This window comes from Solea solea, chromosome 4 (assembly GCF_958295425.1).
Source record: "Solea solea chromosome 4, fSolSol10.1, whole genome shotgun sequence".
Taxonomy (NCBI): Eukaryota; Metazoa; Chordata; class Actinopteri; order Pleuronectiformes; family Soleidae; genus Solea; species Solea solea.
This window is the reverse complement of record NC_081137.1, coordinates 5,865,608-5,885,356: the sequence shown is the minus strand read 5'-3', so window position 1 is coordinate 5,885,356 and position 19,749 is coordinate 5,865,608. Positions and strand designations below refer to the sequence as shown.

At 42.9% G+C, this 19,749-nt stretch overlaps 2 protein-coding genes across 10 annotated transcripts in view; both read left to right on the top strand.

Moving 5' to 3' along the window:
• The window catches only part of LOC131458989 (actin-binding LIM protein 3-like), a 38,985-nt gene extending 36,534 nt beyond the window's left edge, over positions 1-2,451 (top strand). For 6 of the 7 annotated variants that reach the window (XM_058628393.1, XM_058628392.1, XM_058628396.1 and 3 more), the window contains 3 exons: positions 125-183; positions 419-488; positions 591-813. In XM_058628393.1, the coding sequence (XP_058484376.1) occupies positions 125-183; positions 419-488; positions 591-613 (152 nt within the window). In that variant the 3' untranslated portion in view covers positions 614-813. Of the gene's footprint in view, positions 1-124; positions 184-418; positions 489-590; positions 814-979; positions 1,061-1,142 lie in introns of those variants that run through there. The other variant, XM_058628397.1, reaches the window with a different exon arrangement.
• A 380-nt stretch (positions 2,452-2,831) lies between these two features.
• On the top strand, positions 2,832-19,585 carry afap1l1b (actin filament associated protein 1-like 1b). 3 transcript variants are annotated; one of them, XM_058628209.1, is made up of 20 exons: positions 2,832-2,965; positions 3,042-3,101; positions 8,937-9,065; positions 9,692-9,772; positions 9,887-9,972; positions 10,059-10,176; positions 10,266-10,355; positions 10,439-10,650; positions 11,057-11,236; positions 11,338-11,430; positions 11,719-11,821; positions 13,001-13,156; positions 15,740-15,954; positions 16,781-16,926; positions 17,013-17,103; positions 17,189-17,297; positions 17,377-17,544; positions 17,630-17,796; positions 18,630-18,755; positions 18,845-19,585. In XM_058628209.1, exons 2-20 carry the CDS (start codon positions 3,080-3,082, stop codon positions 18,869-18,871), a joined length of 2,319 nt encoding a protein of 772 aa, XP_058484192.1. In that variant the 5' UTR covers positions 2,832-2,965; positions 3,042-3,079; the 3' UTR covers positions 18,872-19,585. The 3 variants fall into 3 exon arrangements, with proteins under 3 accessions (XP_058484192.1, XP_058484189.1, XP_058484190.1); XM_058628206.1 differs by adding an exon at positions 3,410-3,546 and having other exon boundaries at positions 2,871-3,101; XM_058628207.1 differs by having other exon boundaries at positions 2,872-3,101.
• Positions 19,586-19,749: the final 164 nt, after the last annotated feature.

Genomic DNA, 19,749 nt, shown 5'->3' with positions numbered 1-19,749 from the left:
TCTTGAGGCCCATCTTTGTGCAAGCACATATACAATCCCTGTGTGTCTGTGAGAAATGTGCACATTCCTGTTTATATTTGCTGTTTTCGGCTCATGACAATGATTTTATATTTGCTTTCCGCAGACTCGTACATTGCCAAATCGGCGTCATTGCCCGGCTACGGCAAAAATGGACCAAACAGGGTAAATAATTGTTGATTTCCGCGTTGTGCATGGAAGTCCTTCATCTGCCGCTGAATCTTCAAAACACATTTTTATCAATTTACCTCCTAAGGTCAAGTGAGACATTAACTGACACCTGAAAGAAGGGTTCAATATTACATGACTGATTGTGACAGACCATAACACTGATTTAATATTCTTTATACTCGTTTCTTTCCCTTCATTTCACTGACAAACTGGTATTATTGTGTTCCAGCAGCCTGGGAGTGCAACTGCAGATTATTACCAGTACGACGGCAGTAATGCAGTTAATTGGCAGATCAGAGGTGAGTCTATTGTTTCCAGTTTCCTTCCCTTCATGATGCATATTATTCTCTATTATTATCCAGTGATTAAATGAGTCACGTTGTTTCTTCTTCTCTTTTCAGAATACAAGGTGAGATGTTACTGAGCCGCGGAGTAAACGTCTGGATCAGAGCGTGAACTCAGTATCACCCACATGACTGAGTGATTTTTTTAATGACTTTTACTGACCATGAATATATGTTCTTGGTGTTTAACAGCAGTTGGCGTCCATAATTATCTTTTTCCTCTTTCATTTGCTTCTTATCTCCGTCTCTGTCCGTCATTATATGGAAACATTTGGGAGCAACTTTTGAGCCTGCTCTTTTTTAATAGTAGATATGTTGTCTTTGTCAGACCATGTACTATAATAGTATTTAATTCTACATAATATTTTTCTGTATTTGCTTTGGCTTTTATCTTGATGTTGAAAAAAAATCCAAGTTTTTACATTCAGTGTACCTGTGTGTGTTAGATTTACCCGTATGAATCGCTGATGGTGTCAGTCAGAGGACAACAGCGTCTCCCCAGCGACGTGGACCGAGCCAGACTGGAGGTAAACTGCTATATGAGACACAAAGGCACAAATGTATATGTATATACATCTGTATACATCTCTCTATCTTCTGTACTCACAGCGTCACCTCTCACCAGAAGAGTTCTACCGAGTCTTCAGCATGTCCATGTCTGCCTTTGACCGGCTCGCTCAGTGGAAGAAGAACGAACTGAAGAAACAGGTCCGGCTCTTTTGAGAAATCTCCTCATCTGGATTCAGAGTAGAAGTCCTGGACAAGGCGTGAGCCTTGACCTCCATAAAGGCCTACACAACCCTCACTGACTTAGTGTCTTTGTGGAGAATGAACTGTCTGAAAGGGAAAACCAAAGGTTTCTGCCCCCTTTGTTGAGGTGGAAAGAGCAGAGCTTACCTGGGCCTCTGGGGTGTATTTGGACCTTTAAGTGGTTTGTACTAGTTTATATAAAGTCTGGTGAAAATGGGTTGAATTGGAGAAGGACCTGGGAGGAGAGGGAACACTTCCAGAGGCAGCAGATAATTCACTAAAAATACACTGGAGCAGAGGAGGACAGACTTGATGAGTTGAGGAAAGAGTAGTCTGCTTCTCCACATTTGACCAGCAGAGGGCAGTGTGTTAACATGATAAGCAGCATGGCATGACAGTCTGTCAGCCAAAGGTAATGGAGGCAGTGTGAGGAAGAGGCGGCCTTCAGGGCCAATTTCCACCACCAAGTAAGTACCAGGAACTTTAAGAACCACGGACCTTTTTCAGGGAACTAAAGAGTTCCTGCAGGTCACTGACGTTTTTTGTTTCCAGCTTGGTTAAAGACGAGGGAAGATGAGGCAAACTGTGAGGAGATTGTACAAGCTGCTGTGGCGATTCATTGACTGAAACTGTACATTCACAAAGTACTAATCTCCGAACAGGGACCTTTCGGGGGCCAAAAGGGCACATAGTTTTAGGTACAGTCCCCAGTTCCTGGTACTAGTTCCTACAGTGGAAATGCCCCTTTAAAGACTTGATTGATGAACATCATGTGGATAAAGACACAAACAGACACAGTCCAGTGGTTCGGGTAGATGAGCTTAGTGTGAAAGTTACTGAGTGTGATGTACAAATGGTGTTTTTCTAATATGCTAACACTGAAAACCAAAGGTTTTCCTCCTTAATTTCTCATATCTGGCATGTGTTTGGACATAAGAAGCCATATCAGTGTTTACAGTTAGTTCCAGTGACACAGGCAGATTTTATCATTCAGTGACTCCGTTTTTAAAACATGATGTGATTGTAAAGTTTGTTAATGAGCTAAAAATCAGGTTTCTGTCTCTCACTTGTTTTTTTTTATTTATTTAATTATTTATTTATTTTGTCATTTCATTAAACTGCCCAGGATTTCAGATGCTGGATTAAGATTAAATTAGACTGAACCATGTGTGTTTGTTTGGCTCAGTTATTATTCATATTGTCAGGTTTAGGTTGAGGTTTCGCAGGTACTATAGTTTAGATAAGGGTATGTTTATATAAACATGTGTATAAATGCACATAAACTATAACAATTCAACAGATACAGTAACGCGTTTAATGTTGTGATTATTTACTATATATAGTATACAGTTTACCACCAAAATGCACAGGACCGGCCCATAATTCTGCATTATGTCCTGAATTCTGGATATACATACAATTATTATAATTATATAGCTATGATAATTCGTTAATTGCTTATTTATCCCGTTTATCTGACCTACTATACATGTGCTCTAAATGGCCTTAAACACGTATTAGCATTAGGACCCAGCGGAGTCTCGGATGAAGAACCGGGCTGCTGCCGCCGCTGCTGCCGACTCAAACTCTGAGGTGAAGCGGCTGCTCTGACTCATTTGTCCGCTCAGAGGCTGACGGAGCTCCGCTGTGTCTGCGGCCGGAGAACCGCCTCACATGTTCATGTAACTTTTGAATGAAACTACTAAAGGATTATTATTATTATTATTATTACTATAACTGTTATTACTGTTAATACAGGAAACACACGGGCTGTGAGTCGCTGTATTAAAGCAGTCATGGATGCCAGACGTCAAAGTGGTGAGTAAACTATGTCATACTTTATATTTAATGTCGACAGAGCACTTCAGGCAAGTAAATGTACATGTTTTATACAATATGAGACAAAAAGTGATTAAAAGTGTGTGAATTGTGGCAGTTTATGATCCGGTTTGTGATTTTGAGGTAAACGGTTAATAACGTGAGTGACTGAACACTCCCGCTTTATGCTGCTGGAGTAACGGGAGCGTGACGTCACGCACCTACACACGGTTTGCTGCGCTGTGATTGGCTACAGAGGCGGAGGTATCCTTGTTGATTCAGGTAGTGATGCAATCTGATGCCAACAGAGAAATGCCCTGTTGGAAGCAGCAGCAGCAGCAGCAGCAGAATGGCAGCAGCAGCAGCAGCAGCTGAATGGACGCTCTGTTTCATCGCCTGCAGGCAAAACTTACTGGAAACAGGAAGCTGCATTATGTGACACCAGGTGATGAAGCAGCGGCTCAAACACTGACACGTTAATGTAAATAAAGGGAGGAAATTAGAGAAAGGGGCATTGTTCCTTCACCCATTGAAAAACAGTAATCCCATTACCTGCTGCTGTTTCCTTCAACAAGCTCTTTATTTAGATGCTGTGGTATGAATTTACACAATTGATATCCTCATACTGATTTAACCTATAAGATTATTAAACATCTTAATGTGATGGGTAGGGAGGTACTGCTTAGATGTGGACCTTTATTATGGCTGATAGTGAGTTGTAACTTTTGAAATCAGTTGTTAGTTCAACTGTGATAAAGTATAACTGATTGATAATCCAGAAAATTCAGAAAATGTATTCACTTTAATAGAAATGAATTGAACCACATGAATAGTAGGGGTGAATAGTAGGGATAATCAATATATTGTACGGCTATCATTTTGCGATAAATCACTATATCTGTCTTAAATTACAATAATGTATAAGGTAAATCTTAAATACATGACACATAATCTAACTACATGGATGAAAACGAGTTCTAGCAGTTTTCATGAAGTTTCTAGGAAAACAAAGGATACATAATAAGCTCATTCATTGTCATTTGATTAATTACTATTATTGATGGCAAAAATGTTCTTCATGACTCCATCAAGTGATTAATTACTCTACCTCTGGCACTGATATATTGGCTGCACATATTTTACCTGGAAATGAAATATATGGACAACAATGGTTATTTGAGCTGTCTATATTTAAAAAAAAAAAAAAACAAATCTAATTGAATAACAAGAGCCTAAAAACACTCCAAAACTGATATTGTTTGTATGATTGAACTTGTGGGGTGAAACTAACAATAGCAATGAAACAAACAAAATCTGTATCACTATTGGCCAAATTGTTATTTTAAGCATTAGTTGATGATAATGATACTAATACTACATTTTTACATGCAAACTACATATACAGAAAGGCATCAGTGCTAACCACTACCACACCATGTGGCCTGTGCTTCCTTTGGAGCACCTCCGCACTATCACTCGTGTCATAAATCATAAAAAGGTTTGGCGCAGCAGGAAAATCACAGATGTTAGTAATAACAATAACAATAGCTGTTTCATTCTAGCTGTCTCAAATGAGAATTGTGCCAAATATGTCAAAATGTCTTATGCAAAGTGGCCCGTGAAACAGAAGCGACACAAGTAACGTTTGAAGACAATTTAAAGCAGATTTTAAAAAAAAAATGACTTCCCTCTCTTTGTAAAAGTATGGACATGCAAGTGATACATATTATAAGACCAAAGGAAGAAATGATAAACGGGATTTGTCCAACCCACACACAGGCATATTTCTCTGTGTTTAACAACTGTCACAAGCCTTGACCTCGAACATGGTTCCCTTCCATTTCCTCTTTCCTTTTCCTTCTCCTCTTCTCCTCCACCAGTGACTCCCACCTCCCCCCTGGGATGTTTTCACGGAGTTGAACCTGTAACCTCAGCTGGCGTTTGTTTCTGTTGTTCTCTTGAACGTCTGCTGCAGGTCTGGACACGTCGCGCTTGTCGGACAGTCGTAGGTTGAGACGTGTCAGATGTGGCGATAACACCCTCATACTAAACAGGAAAACACAATATCGTGGTTTTATCCACATGAATGTTTTTCTCTGTGTGCAGGCATGTGCGTGAGACAGAGCCAGTGATGACAGACTCCATGTCTCCTCCCCCAGTGTAGCACAGAGTCAATATGTGGACTTAAATTGACTGTATATATATATATATGTTGTTGTTATAACTACATTTTTATTATTTATTTGTAGTTTTCTATATGAGTAATCCTCTGTCTGGCTCCACTTTCTGATTAACAGCACTACAGACACAGACATTAAATTCTGTGATGAAAGCACTCTGCTGTATTTCCCCGTCCATGGTCGTCTTTGTCTGAGTGCTTTCTTCTGTAGTTTTGAAAGCTGACGGCTCTCATAACTGTGCAGTAGCATAACTAGAGAATATCTTATATGTTAAGAGCTATGTTAACTCTCTTTTTTTTTCTTTTTTTTTGCACAGATTTAACACTTCAGATAAAACATGTGAAATCTAGAACTCTTGGCAGACCCGGACGAGCTCAGTTTACGTTGTTAAGTACGTTCCTTAAGAGCCTTTCATCTAATTCTCCACAAGAAAGCAAATAAGCAGTTTTTTTCCCCAAAATGCCAAACTTTTTATTTAACCCACTGGCATGCATCACAGTTTGCCTTGTTGAGCTAATTAAACTAAAGCTATTAAACCACTGTGGCTAAATGGCTGCGTAACCACAGCAGCCTGGGTTTCACATTAAACCCATGCTGTGCCACACTGCAGTTCCTCTGGATCAGTGTCTCTTTAGCCTCGAGGCTGCACAACATGTTCACGTGTTCATGTTCTCTTCCTTTCTCTACAGAAAGTATGAAAAAGTAGAACTGGTGGAGCCTTTTGTTTCAGGATAGGAAAGACAGCCTGAGGTGCTTTGTCACACATTTGATTCTTGAATTATTCTGGCCTTGTTTGGTTCGGTGTAAACAAGTAAAGCTGACATAATAACGCGGTCTTTGTGGCGCTATTTGTGGACAGTGATACGATTTTAAAAGAATGTGAAGAAGAGACAATATCAGATCTTTTTCCTCCCAGCTGTTTCTTTTTAAAGCTCTTCTTTGCCAGCCTGATTGGTCTGGAGTTTTTTACTGACTGAATGCAACTGGAGCAATGACACTATCTACTGTTGTCACGGAAATATGAATGAGGGGCTGGTGAATCTCTGAAGCAGACTTTTGTCTCAGAGGGAGCTGCAAGACGTGAACTCTGACCTCTGACTACAGAAAATGGGTGTCTGGAGAAGGGATGGAGAGAATCAGAAGAGGGTGAAAGAGAAAAGGGGAAAAAGATCAGAGAGGGAGAAGGGAGGGAGTGGAGAGCCTCTGGGAGTGTGGGGGAGGCAGGAAGAGGACGCCTCCTTTAGTGTAAAATAACATTCATTTTCATACACTTTGGAGCCTTGGCCTTCTCTGAATATGAATTTTTGTAGGTTTTTTTTGGTCAAAGTGTAAATCACAATTTATAAAAACAACAAGAAAATCAAGTCAGTGCAGTAACACATGTTGAAATGAACTGGGAGGGATGTTTTGGATGGGTGAGGCAGATCAAGGAGGAGGTTGGCCTTGGATTGGTGTGACTGATGGCTAAGATATGTAATGGAAGGGAGGGAAAGCCTCAGATTAGCGGGAGTGAAGTCTTTCTCTCTGTCACTCTGCGGCCCATAAGCATGTGGCGAGATAAACAGCAGCAGCAGCAGCAGCAGCAGCACTGAGATGCAGTTGTTTTCCTCTGTGCTGCAACCGAAACACGCGGAATCGCTTCAAATTGGAGTCGCATGTCCCGAGTCTCATGACTGACCTTCTCTTACTGGAAGCCAAACACACAGAAATGCACATAAACACACACACACACACACACACACACGTACAGTACATAACACACCGCACATTTTCCATGAATTGTAATCATAGTAAGTACAAGTTATTAGTTTCTGTGGGTCAGTGAATATTTTTGAGAATCAGTGGGGGGAAAGAAAAAGGATTAGAGGAGACAATCTGTGCCGTGTGTGTGTGTGTGTGTGTGTGTGTGGAATGGAGGGTTACAAAGTTCCCTCTGTGGGTGAGACTGACCACAAGCCTCCAGAACAGCTGATTCTCAGCCTCTGATCCCCCGGGTCCCCCAAGAGAGAGAGAGCGAGAGATGGCAAACACATTGATGGCCTTGGCTGTGTAAAGTTACACTCCACAGCCCCTGCTCCTACACTTCACTCCTGCCTTTGTATGCACTCATGATGTGAAGCGCCACACATTTTGCTGCAGTCAGCTGCGAAACCGCTTAATGGGGACGATGACAAACAAATAAGGAGGCAAACGTGTGACGGAGGATGTTGGGAGGGCAGCAGGACGATAAGGGATGAGAGGAAAGGAGAGAGAGAGAGGGGGAAAGTGGGAGGAAGAGTGAGAGCACGATTGGACGGAGGTGAGAGTCGAGATGGAGGAGAAGGTCCTGTCGACAGCTAAGACAGGAAACCACAGCTGCTGGCCGAGAAGTTGCACTCGCACACGCTCGTACGCGCGCTTACACACACAGCTGCTGGAGATATATCCTGTAACCCTGAATACTCTTGGATCCAGGCGACGCAGCTGTGCCGCGCCACGCCCCGCGCAGACTGTGCATGTCTTGGTTCCTGTTTTGTTTTTTTTGTTGGAGTTTCTGACATTGTGTTGTTTGCTCTGGTGTTGCAGACCATTGTGGCGATCGTCTAAATTTGGCCCTCGCAGAGACAATAGAGTATTGTCAGGCAGGGATGTCGGCGGAAGAGGCTCATGGGAGAGTAAGGGCCTTTCTCTCTCTGTCTCAGTGTTTTGAGTTTTTGAACAGATCCCCTGTATCCGTTCTTTCTCAGTATTCTGGTGTGTGTGTCTATCTCGTCACCACAGAGGGATTGTTCAGTTTGATGCATTATTGGAATAATTCTTCCAGTTTTGTGAAACTGCTTAAAGGAAGTTGAGAACTTTCAGCCTCCATGAAAATCCCACATTTTTTTTCCAGTTTTAATGCCTCAAATGATGAAGAGTGGAAAATGCAGCCAAGGAGTCTTTATGGGCCTTCATAGTTTAGTCAAGTTAATTCCACTGAAACCCGAACTGACATGAACCTTTGCACAGTGGCAGTATCATATCATTAAAATCCTATATTCCGTATTTAATTAGAAGTAAATATCAGCCAATTCCGCGACTGCACCACAAGAGAAGAGCACTTATACAAGCGTATGTGCTGCAGACTCAGACTAATGTCCTCCGCCTCTTACAAACATGTAAATGACTAAAACTCAGTGCTATAAAGGCACTTTGTGAAGCATATCCTCCACGTATCTCTAATGGAAATACAGATTTCCTTCTTTAGCAGGATCCATTTCCTTCAGCGACGGAAACGCGCCGCCCCCACCACCACCACCTCCACCTTCTTTTCTCCCTGTCCCTCTCTCTGTCAGCCCACGCAGGATGTGTGAGAGTGTGTCAGGGCATGTGGAACAATGTCAAGGTCAACAAAACACACAAACGCCCGCGCACATGCAGGATGTGTCATATTTATACTTGAGAAAGAAATCTTGAAATATCAAAACTGCAGGAGCCGACTCTGATATGTGAAGATGCTAAATATTCCTTGCCCCTCAGCTGTTGCAACAGCCGGCGAGCGTGAGGAGTCCCAAACCGACTTCACGGCCCTCGTTCACTGCCACAGTTATGAGTCGTAACTGTGACCGCCGATGAGTGTACTCTCATAGTTCCGCTGAACCAAATAATATGTTTTCCTGCCTTTTGTGGTTCACAGTGGCGGTGGAGCGACTCGTGAGCGAGTTGGGTTCTCTGCTGAAGATGTTGGATCACGAGACAGTCAGCCCTGCCACTGCTGACAAGATGGCCTCAGTACGCAACATCCTGGAGTCACTGCAGCTTTCTGGTACAACAGCGCTATTATCACACAAAATAGCATTCACAGTCTATTTATGAATGAGTTAAATGACTTTAGTCTGAGTCGTTTTTATTGTAATGTTTGTCTCCTCGCATCAGTTTGTCACAGACAACGCGGTTCATTTCAAGCTGCGGTAGTTTTTTGACCAAAGTCACAACAACACAAGTTTACACAGACGAAAATAGAGCTTTTCTTTTGTAACTGTGTCATTCTGCAGTGGATCGGCCTTCCTGTAATTAGCGCTTAACACTGCGCCTGACATACGACATAGTTATAAACAAAACAACAACAATGCAGCCGCCATGACATCAAACCTCACGGAGGTTTTGACAGTATAGATCCTGGCTTATCCGGCACAAAACAGGATGTTGCAGGGGATAATGGGATTGATGTAAGAGGATAATGGAATGTAAAGCTTTACGAGAATAACAGGAGACAGTCAAAGAAAGGAGAGACATCCTCATGCCAAAATGTACTATGTTTGTTGCACCCCCGTGTTTTTTTGATGTAGATCTAAAAAAAACTTCAGTTGGTTTAAATATAGAGATTGGTCACTTCTGATTACCAATAGGTGCCTCACCCAACATCTGTTTTTTATTGATCTTTTCCCACAGTCAATGGATCAGACGTCTACATGAACAGCTGTCTCTATGGCAACGGCACAAGCTTTGTGGAGTCTCTGTTTGATGACTTTGGTGAGTCGTTACTCAGAGTGTCTTAAATGAATTTGCTCTCCTGAATGTGTTTTTCATTACGTTAGGTAAGTCCTGTAACAGTGTTGATTTTCTGCTCCTTTGTTGTTCCACCAGACTGCGATTTGCACACGCTCAGCATGTCTCCAGTGGAGCAGAGAGAGCACAAAGAGGAAGAGGAGAAGACCCATCCTAATAAATCTGTGAGTCACCTACAGCGTCTCACTGACTACCCCACTTATTGTCCCCGTAAATAAACCAGGGCTTCACCTTCACCTTGGTTCCTCAGACACCTACGGACACGCCCCCTCCGCTGCCCACCACCCCACTTCCCGATGACTACTATGAAGAGGCTGTTCCTCTGGATCCTGGCTCCACGCCGCAGTACTTTACCACCAATATGAACAGTCAGTAGAGCTCACTGGATTTGCACACCGATGAATAACGACAGTATGAGCATTCAAACAGTCTCTCTGCTTACACCGTCTCCCTGTAGCATCCAGGAACTCAGTGGAGGATGCTTACTATGAAGATGCAGACAACAACTACCCCATCACCAGGATTAATGGCCCTCCTAAAAACTCCTGTGAGCTGACCCTCTCTTCTACTGACTCTTCAAATGAGTTCCATTGTGTGAATTAATCATGCGTTTTATTTTTGGTCGCTCAGACAATGACTCGGACGCTCTGAGCAGTTCCTACGAGTCCTACGAGGAAGAGGACGAAGAGGCAAAGGGGCGGGACCGACCTCAGCGATGGGCGGCCGAGGAGAGTCCAGACGGACCGGTGACAGACTGTCGCATCTGTGCCTTCCTGCTGCGAAAGAAACGCTTCGGCCAGTGGACGAAACAGCTCGTTGTTGTGCGCGACAATAAACTGCAGGTGAATAGATGACAGCTGCTTCAGATATGATGGTTTAAGTGAGGTTTTCATCCAAAAGTTGTATGTTTATCAGCATGTAGAGTTAAGGGAGAGCCAGGCAAACACAGGAAGAACATTAAAACATCTTGGTTGAACTAGGATTCCAGTTGTGGCATACCAGTGGTTACCACAACATGACTGTTGTGCCCTGTGTAGGTTTTATTGGGGGGTTCTGGAGCTGGTGGAATGTGTATACTCCCTGTTTATTTTGGTAAATTAACATCCTTATTTTGTTCTTATAATGGCTTTATTATTATCTGTTACTTCTTTTTTTTTATCATATAAGCAACTTCATCTCAGCTAAGATGTTCAACAGAAGAACTTCTTGTCTCTGTCTTTCTACGGCTCACCCGTTTGTCTTTTACAGTGTTATAAAAGCATCAAAGAGACCACCCCACACACAGAGCTCCCGCTCAACCTGTGCAACGTAATCTACGTTCCCAAGGAGGGAAAGAAGAAGAGACACGAGCTGCGCTTCTCGTTGCCTGGAGGCGAGGCTCTGGTCCTGGCTGTGCAGAGCAAAGAACAGGCCCAGAGATGGCTTAAGGTAGGCTTTGCTCACTAAATCAGACAAGACTGGGAATACAAGGTCATGTTTGGAAGTGAAGGTTTCTTTTTTCTTTTTCTTTTTTACTTTTCTTGGTCCAGGTGGTGCAAGACGTTGGCAGCCAATGTAGCAACCCTGAAGGAGCAGAGGGATCCACTTCCCCCATGATACAGAGGAAACTGGAGATTGACAAGGTGTGTCACAGTGTTGTCTTTTTGCCCGCGTAATTTCATCCTACGCATGACACAACTGTTCCTTTGGCTTCTCGTGTAAAAGCAGCGAATGAGGTGACACTGTTGAGGTTGCTGAGCTGGAGAGTTTTCAGAAAAAAACTTAAACACTTAAAGTTTTGGCACGCCGCTGCAGAGGCAAGGCGCTGAATGCATGGTGACATAGCCGTTACGCCCCGTGTTGGCAGAATCTGCTCTTCTCATATTATAAAGGAAGCTAAAATAACACATTTTTTTCGTTTTCTTTGCCAGGTGCTGCAGTCAGAGCGACAGGCATCAGACTCAGACAGTGGGCCGACGGCCGACTGTCAGTCCACTGCCCATGTGCCAGGACGGGACACCGTTGACTCACTAAGTAACTATATCTTCATTGTTATTGATTACGTGACTACAAGTTCAAAATAAGGGGAGAATTGCACAACACTCTTCGCCCCACCCTTCCCTTCCATGTGTGTTGGGGAATCTATCGTTTCATTATGAATATTTTATCTTAAATTTCTCCCATGGGGCATTTATGTGGGCCTGAGGAGACAACGGAAGAAAAACAAACAAACGAAGAGTTAAAAAGGAGTGAGTTGAGCAGACTTAAGTTGTCTGCACGTCCTCTCTGTTTGAAACTATATTATCCACTTTACGCACACCGTACATCTGTAATTGTGGGGACATGAAACATTCACTGGCCTATAACAACTTAATTATACCCTAAACCTTTAAACCACGTCTTAACCTTGAACTAAAGTGACACCAAACATGTTCTCACACATCATGGACAGGTCCTCAAGACTAAATAACATAGACGTCCATGCCCGCCGCCGTTGACACCCGTTCTTTTGAATAACCTAATTTAAAGCATTATCCCTGGCCTTAACCAGAACTAGTTAATGACAAACCACAAAAACCAGTTCCCCAAAATGAGGACCAGGTTTTGGTCTCTCTGAGGACGACTGGTCCTGACAACGGTATGCCAGGAAAGGTCCCAACAAGGTAGCAAATTCAAGTTTACACACATACACGTGCGTGTGCTTTCAAGAGTGCGATCAAAGAATATTTTTTGTTTAACAAACAAAGCGGTGGATCTGTGATGCTGGGACACGATATGGGTCAAAGAGTCGTATTGTTTCAGAAATGTTACAGACTGTTTACTGAGCGAACCTGAAGAGACATGAGAGAGAGAGGGAGAGACAGGAAGTGAGGCCCAGAGCAGATATGACATCCTTCCTGTCCTCTTCCTGGGATTGTCCCACACTGACATCATAGGAAGTCCACTGAGCCAAGCGCCGCAGCACCTGGTACATTCAACTCGCTCTAGGGCTTAGCTGAATAAATAGAATCCATCTCTGAAGTAAAATAAAATAATTGTTTGTATTGAAAAGCTCCCAGTGTGTCACATCTGTCGCCAAAACCCTGCCATCCCCAGAAATACCCCAAAGCCCAAAACTCACTCATGTTTCAGTGAAACAGGGATTATTCCTTCACCTATACTTCTCACTTAGATTGGATTAAATTATCAATGAGAAGTTGTTGTTTATTTCAGACCGGGCGAAGCGCGGAGCCTTCTCAGAGCTGACGGGGTCAATGAGCCGAGCGGCGGGGAAGAAGATCACTCGCATCATAACCTTCTCCAAACGGAAACCTCCTTTACCCGGAGAGCCTATCTCCTCTTCTGGTCACCATGACAACCCACGATGTGGTGAGGGCTCCACTTGTTCAAGTAGCCATTGATTGGCTGGCAGATTGTCTCATTTGCTGACTGGTGTGTGAGGGTAAACATGTGTAAGACCATGTAACTAACTTGTATCATGCTGTCAAAGGACAAGAGGGAGATGAGGTAGAGACAGAAGAAAGAGACCAGGAGCAGATATACAACAACTGCATCAAGTTTATACAGGACAGTTAGTCAGTAATGACATGTTTATAGAACTACATTGTCATTTATGTAAGCAGTAGCAGAAATAGTTGATACAAATTATACTGATATCGCCTTTTATCGAGGAATGAAGGTAAGTCGCAGCAAGACAGAGTATATGTGTGTGAATGAGAGGAACCCAAGTGGAACCATGAGGCTACAGGGAGTGGAGATAAAGAAGGTGGAGGATTTTAAGTATTTAGGGTCAACAGTCCAGAGCAGTGGAGAATGTGGAAAAGAGGTGAAGAAACGTGTTCAAGCTGGTTGGAATGGGTGGAGAAAAGTGTCAGGGGTAATGTGTGATAAAAGAGTATCAGCCAGAGTGAAAGGAAAGATATACAAGACAGTGGTGAGACCAGCGATGATGTATGGTCTATAGACAGTGGCACTGAGGAAAAGACAGGAAGGAGGTAGCAGAGATGAAGCTGTTGAGGTTCTCTTTGGGAGTGACGAAGATGGATAGGATCAGGAATGAGTCAATCAGAGGAACAGCACATTTTTGGAGATAAGGTCAGAGAGGCCAGAATGAGATGGTTTGGTCATGTACAGAGTAGGGATAGTGAGTATATTGGTAGAAGGATGCTGGGGTTGGAAATGCCAGGCAGGAGGTCCAGAGGAAGACCAAAGAGAAGGTTTATGGATGTAGTAAAAGAGGACATGAAGTTAGTTGGTGTGAGAGAGATGGATACAGAGAACAGGTTGAGATGGAGGAGGTTGATTTGCTGTAGGGAGCAGCCGAAAGGAAAAGAAGAAGAAGAAAAAGATGTCTGATAATAATAATTATAGCCTCGAAACTGGATCTGTATCCTGCAACCTGCAAGATGAGGACACAGAGAGAGAGAGAGAGAGAGACTATAACTATAAGCTTTATCAAAAAGGAAAGTTTTAAGTCTAACTTTAAATACAGAGAACTGTCATTGGAAGCTGGTTCCACAGGAGAGGAGCCTGGTAACTGAAGGTTCTGCCTCCCATTCTGCTCTTACAGATTCTGGGAACCATAGGTAAGCCTGCATTTTGGGACCTATGTGATCTGTCTTTCAGGTATGAAGGGGCCTGACCATTAAGTGCTTTGTACATGAGGAGGAGGTTTAAATTGAATTCTAAACTGTACGAGGAGCCAGTAGCCAGAAGCTAACACTGGAGTGATATGGTCTCTCTTTCTAGTTCCTGTCAGAACTCATGCTGCAGCATTTTGAATTAACTGAAGGGTTCTTACAGACTTGTTGGAACATCCTGATAATAAGGAGTTACAGTCATGTAAGGACAGAATGTTTCCAATTTTCATAGTGTTCCGCAGGTGGAAGACAGCTGTTCTGGAAATGAGTTTTATGTGTGAATCAAATGACATTTCCTGGTCAAAAATAACTCCACGGTTCCTCACCGTGGAACTGGAAGCCATGGTGATAAGTGACAATGTGGTCAGAAAGTTTTTAGGACCGAGTATAAGGTGTTTAGGGCCGAGTGTAATGACCTCAGAATTTTCTGAGTTTAAAAGTAGAAAGTTACAGGTCATCGAGCACCTTAATGTCTCTGAGACATTCCTGGAGTTGAACAACCTGATTTATTTCATCCGGCCTCATTGATAACTATAGCTGTGTGTCATCTGCATAACAATGAAAGTGTATGTTGTGCTTTCTAATAATGTTCCCTAGAGGAAGCATATGTAAGTTAAAAAGTATAGGCCCGAGCACTGAGCCGTGTGGAACTCCACAATTAGCTAAAGGATGAGTCAGTCCCACTATGAGGGAGGAGATGATCAATGTTTTTCTTTGACTGATGTTATTATATTCACAAAAAAGTTCATATAGTGGTCACTGCTCAGTGTTAAAGGAATAGATGGTTCAGTGGAGCACTGTCTCTTTGAAAGGCACCGGCTGTAGCTGTATTTTTTCTTCATGTTATTGTAGTTCATTATTGTACAATTAAATGTGAGTAAATAATGATCAGTTAGGAGAGGGTTTTGGGGAAAAATGTTGAAGTTATCAATATCAATACCATAAGTTCAAACAAGATCAAGGGTGTGACTAAAGCAATCAGTTGGTTTATTAACGTGTTTTAACTAAAACCAATTGATTCTAACAGCGAATTAAATGCACCGCTGAGACTATCACGGTCAACATCTACATGGATGTTGAAATCTCCTACAATTGTGATTTTATAAGTACTAACTCGGATAAGGAAATTTGATTTGAAATTCAAGTAGCAAGCTCTACATTTTCTAAATGCTCTGTTTGACCTTGTGCTGAAATATACCACTATACTAAGTCTGCTATTGTTTACATTTCCAAGGCGGCAGCAGATGCCACTATTTTCCAAGACACTGAACAGACTTGACCCTTCTCTCTCTCTCTCTCTCTCTCTCCACAGGCTTCCTCAGCGTGTGTCTGAGTGGCTCTTGGAAGGAGCGCTGGTGTGTGGTGCGAGGAGGAAGCCTGTACCTGCAGAAAGACCCTGGAGACCAGAAGCCCCCAGTCATTGTGGTGCCACTCAAAGGGGCCGAGGTGGTGCCCGGTGGCCCCGGACCCAAACACCCTTTCTCCTTCCGCATCCTGCAGGGAAGCAACGAACTGGCAGCTTTAGAGGTAGAATTTTAAACATTTAAAAAAGTCCAGTTTATAAGCTGGTGACATCCAATAGTACAAACAGAGAGCTCTTGCCAAACACAACAAAGAACTACAGTGGCCTTCAGAGACAAGTGCATTTGTCTTGCTTTGTTAGCATCGTAAACTACTGCTTCTAAACACACTATTTGTCTGTTCAAGCTGCTGTAGAAACACGGCTGTGCAAAAGACCCTTAAACCCTTAAAGTGCATACTAAAGGCGTATTGTAAGGGTTATTTTAAAGCTATTACACACATATCAACACTTTAATGGGTATTATAATTGAGCAAGCACTAGGCATCAGTTCAACTCAATTTTAACAGGAAGAAATCTCTGACAGAACCAGATTCAAAGATCTGCCTCGACCAGTTGGGGTGAAAGGAAAAATGGGGGACAGAGGGGGGTGAGAGAGAGACCAGGAGCCGATATACAACATTTGCATCAAGTTATAAGTTTAGACAAAACAGTTCTGAGTCAGGGATGACATGTTTATAGAACTACAAAGTAGAGTAAACTAAAATAATAATAATAAAAGCCTCGAAACTGGATCTGGATCCTGCAGCCTGCAAGATGAGGACACAGAGAGAGAGAGAGAGAGGAAAGGTTGGAAAGACACAAACTAGGGAGAGAAAGAACACTTCAAAATGATACAAGGTTTTACAGACGTGGCTGTAAATGAGTCACTACATTATGTACAGATCATGATTTATGGGTTACCATGTTTAGAAAGTAGGTTCCCATGTAGAAGGTTTGGGAAAGGCCGTGCATACTGTATATACAGCGCGTGTGTGTGTGTGTGTCTATCAGGCCAGCTGCTCAGAGGATCTTGGCCGGTGGCTCGGTGTGTTGTTTGCCGAGACCGGGAGCTGCACTCTCCCTGAAGAACTGCACTATGACTACATCGACGTGGACACGCTCACAGACATACGGCACGCTGCCAGGCACTCCTTCCTGTGAGTCACTTCCCAGAGTGTACCGTACGTGAGTTGTTTTTTGTTCTCTTATTATTTTATCCTGAAACACTTCTTTCTCATGTCAGGTGGGCCACCAGCACTGCTGCTGCTGCTGCTTCCTCGAGCAGCGCCTCCATAGACTCCAGAACGTATGATGAGGTCTATGAAAGTATTGAGGTGAGTCAGAGAAAAGTAGGTCCCATGTTGAGCTTCACTGGAACGAGAGTGAGATGTTTATGGTTCATTTTCACGTTTCTTGTAGGACGAGAACGCTGAGAGCAAGCCAGGTCAGGTGAGACGCCACGCCTCCTTCTCCAGCAGAGACTCTGAGAAAACTGAACAGCAGGCCACCATCAAGAGACACGTCTCCAGTGAGCTTTATTTTGCCATTCGTCGTCTTTGTTCAGTCATAAGCGTGGACACTCATCCCGCTCATCTCTCTTGCTCTAGATGTAAATCACTACGCAAAGTATGGAAAGACGCGAGCGGAAGAGGACGCCAGGCGTTACCTGACACAGCAGGAGGAGCTGGAGAAGCAAAAGGAAAAGCTGAGGAGCGAGCTCATCGCCCTCCGCAGGGAGAAGAAGGAGGTGAAGGAGAAGATGAAGAATGGCACAGGTCAGAGGTCGAGTCACACAGACACAGCGAGTGCTGACGCGTGTTCCGCCTCGTCGTCGCTAACCGCGAGTTTGTGTGCGCACAGGTCACGCTTTGGAGAAGCGGATTGCCAAGCTGGAGGCGCAGTGTAAACAGAAGGAGGAGGAGAGGGTGGAGCTCGAGCTCAAACTGACAGAAGTCAAAGAAAACCTGAAGAAATCTTTGGCTCGAGGAGCGCTGGGCCCGCCTACCGACACCAGGATCATCGTTAAGGTAAACGGCCAAGATCACAAACACTGTGACATTGGCACTGATTTAAAACCTCCACCAGTTTGGATGGAGCAAACAGTCATTTGTCATTTTACCGTACATAAAAACAGAATATTGCCAATACAATGTACACACAAGGTGTAAAAATACACATTATACACATTATAACTTCCATTTATCTGTACATCAAAGGGCAACATAGTCATCGTCCATGTAGTGATAAGGTTTTCATATAGAAAGTACAACTTCCTTATGAACTTGTTTGTTTGTTTTTATGATTGTATCTAAAAGGTATTTGTGATGTCTAAACCTTGTCTCTACATGTGCTGTAAATCCTAGCTTTTCATATTGGTAATATTCTGCTTTTACGCATGTTAAAATCTCTTCTTCTTTTTTTGTCACATTGCCCACTGATTGTTTGCTCCCTCCCAGCTGGTGGAGGTTGATTGCTGTGATTGCCAGCACATGTGACCAAGGTTATAAATCAGTGCCACAGTCACAGCTTCTCTTCAGCCTGAAGGCTGTAATGTAGTCACGTCAGTAAAAAATTGTGCATTTACCTGTTTTTTTGTATATCCAAGAATCATTATACTGTTAAACTGCTTAATGACCAGGTTTTTGAGCAGTGGCGTCATGGCCACTTCTTTGTGTTTGCACATTTAACACAAGACCTAAACACTCCTACACTGAGTGTGGAGCTTAATCACCCTTTCATAATGATTTCACTAGAACAAATATGTTTTAATATTTGAAAGTTATAGGTTGCTACTGCTTTAAATGACATAAATGTGTCACAGAGATCACTAGATTTAATGTGTGTGTGTGTGTGTGTGCAGGCGCAGGGCAGTAAAGTGGAAAAGGTTTACAACGAGACGATGCCAGTGAACTCAGCATCTGAGCTTCGCAAACGCCCTCCATCTCTTTACGCCTCCTCGAAGGGGAATGTCATGCAGAAGGCAAAGGTAAAGTGTGTGTGTGTGTGTGCGAGTGTGCGCGTGACAAGAACACCGTGACGTATTTTCCTCACTTTCTGCTGTCTCATGGTTTCCAGGAGTGGGAGTCAAAGAAGGGGACCTAGGCTGAACATCATCAGACTGACAGGTTAATTTATGGGGGACAAAAAAAAACCCCTGAGCTGTGGCAGGAGGATGTGTAAAGGAAGGAACAGGTGAAGAATGTGCTGCACTGAGAAGAGGAAAGACTGAAGAAAAGAGGAAAGACACGACAGACACTTTCTAACCTCCTTATCTGAAGGAAAGTGTGGAATATTTGCATGTAAAGGCCGCACAGTGCTGCCTCCACCACTGTAAATATGACTGACGTGCAGTATTACTGTGGAGCAACATGAGCGTGAAAAATCCATAGGTTGTGAATTTGTATGCGTTTACATTTGCACTGTGAGCTCAGAGTTACAGAGCAGATTTTTCTAAACACACACACACTGATTTTATTCCCTTTTACACCATATCTGTCACTGTAAAATGAAAAAAAGAAAATTAAATTAAATTAAATGTACCAGTATGAGAAGGATCTCATATTTTGTGATGTGTATTTAAATCATAAATAAGATATATTGAGTATGACACTGTTCCTTAAACCAGTGGGTAAATTTGTAACTATTGCAATGTGAAACACTTTTCCTTTTTATTTTTGCCTTTTTGCACTTTATCTTGTATTCTGTGATTTGAACAACTGTTTTGTATCTCTCTGCAGCAGAATTACACGGGGATAAAGTGACCGAGCGTCTCAAACACAGACAATTGTTGGAGTAAAAGATCACTTTATTACTGAACTTTGTCTACTGTGCTGTATTTTATACGTGTATTAAAAATCTCCTCTCAGTATTCTATCAGGATCAGTTTTCTGAAGAGAAACCGTCAGTATTTAACCGTTTTTGTCGCCATCTAGTGGAGCCATCTGATAACAAAACTGTCCAGATTTTGGACTTCTACAGGA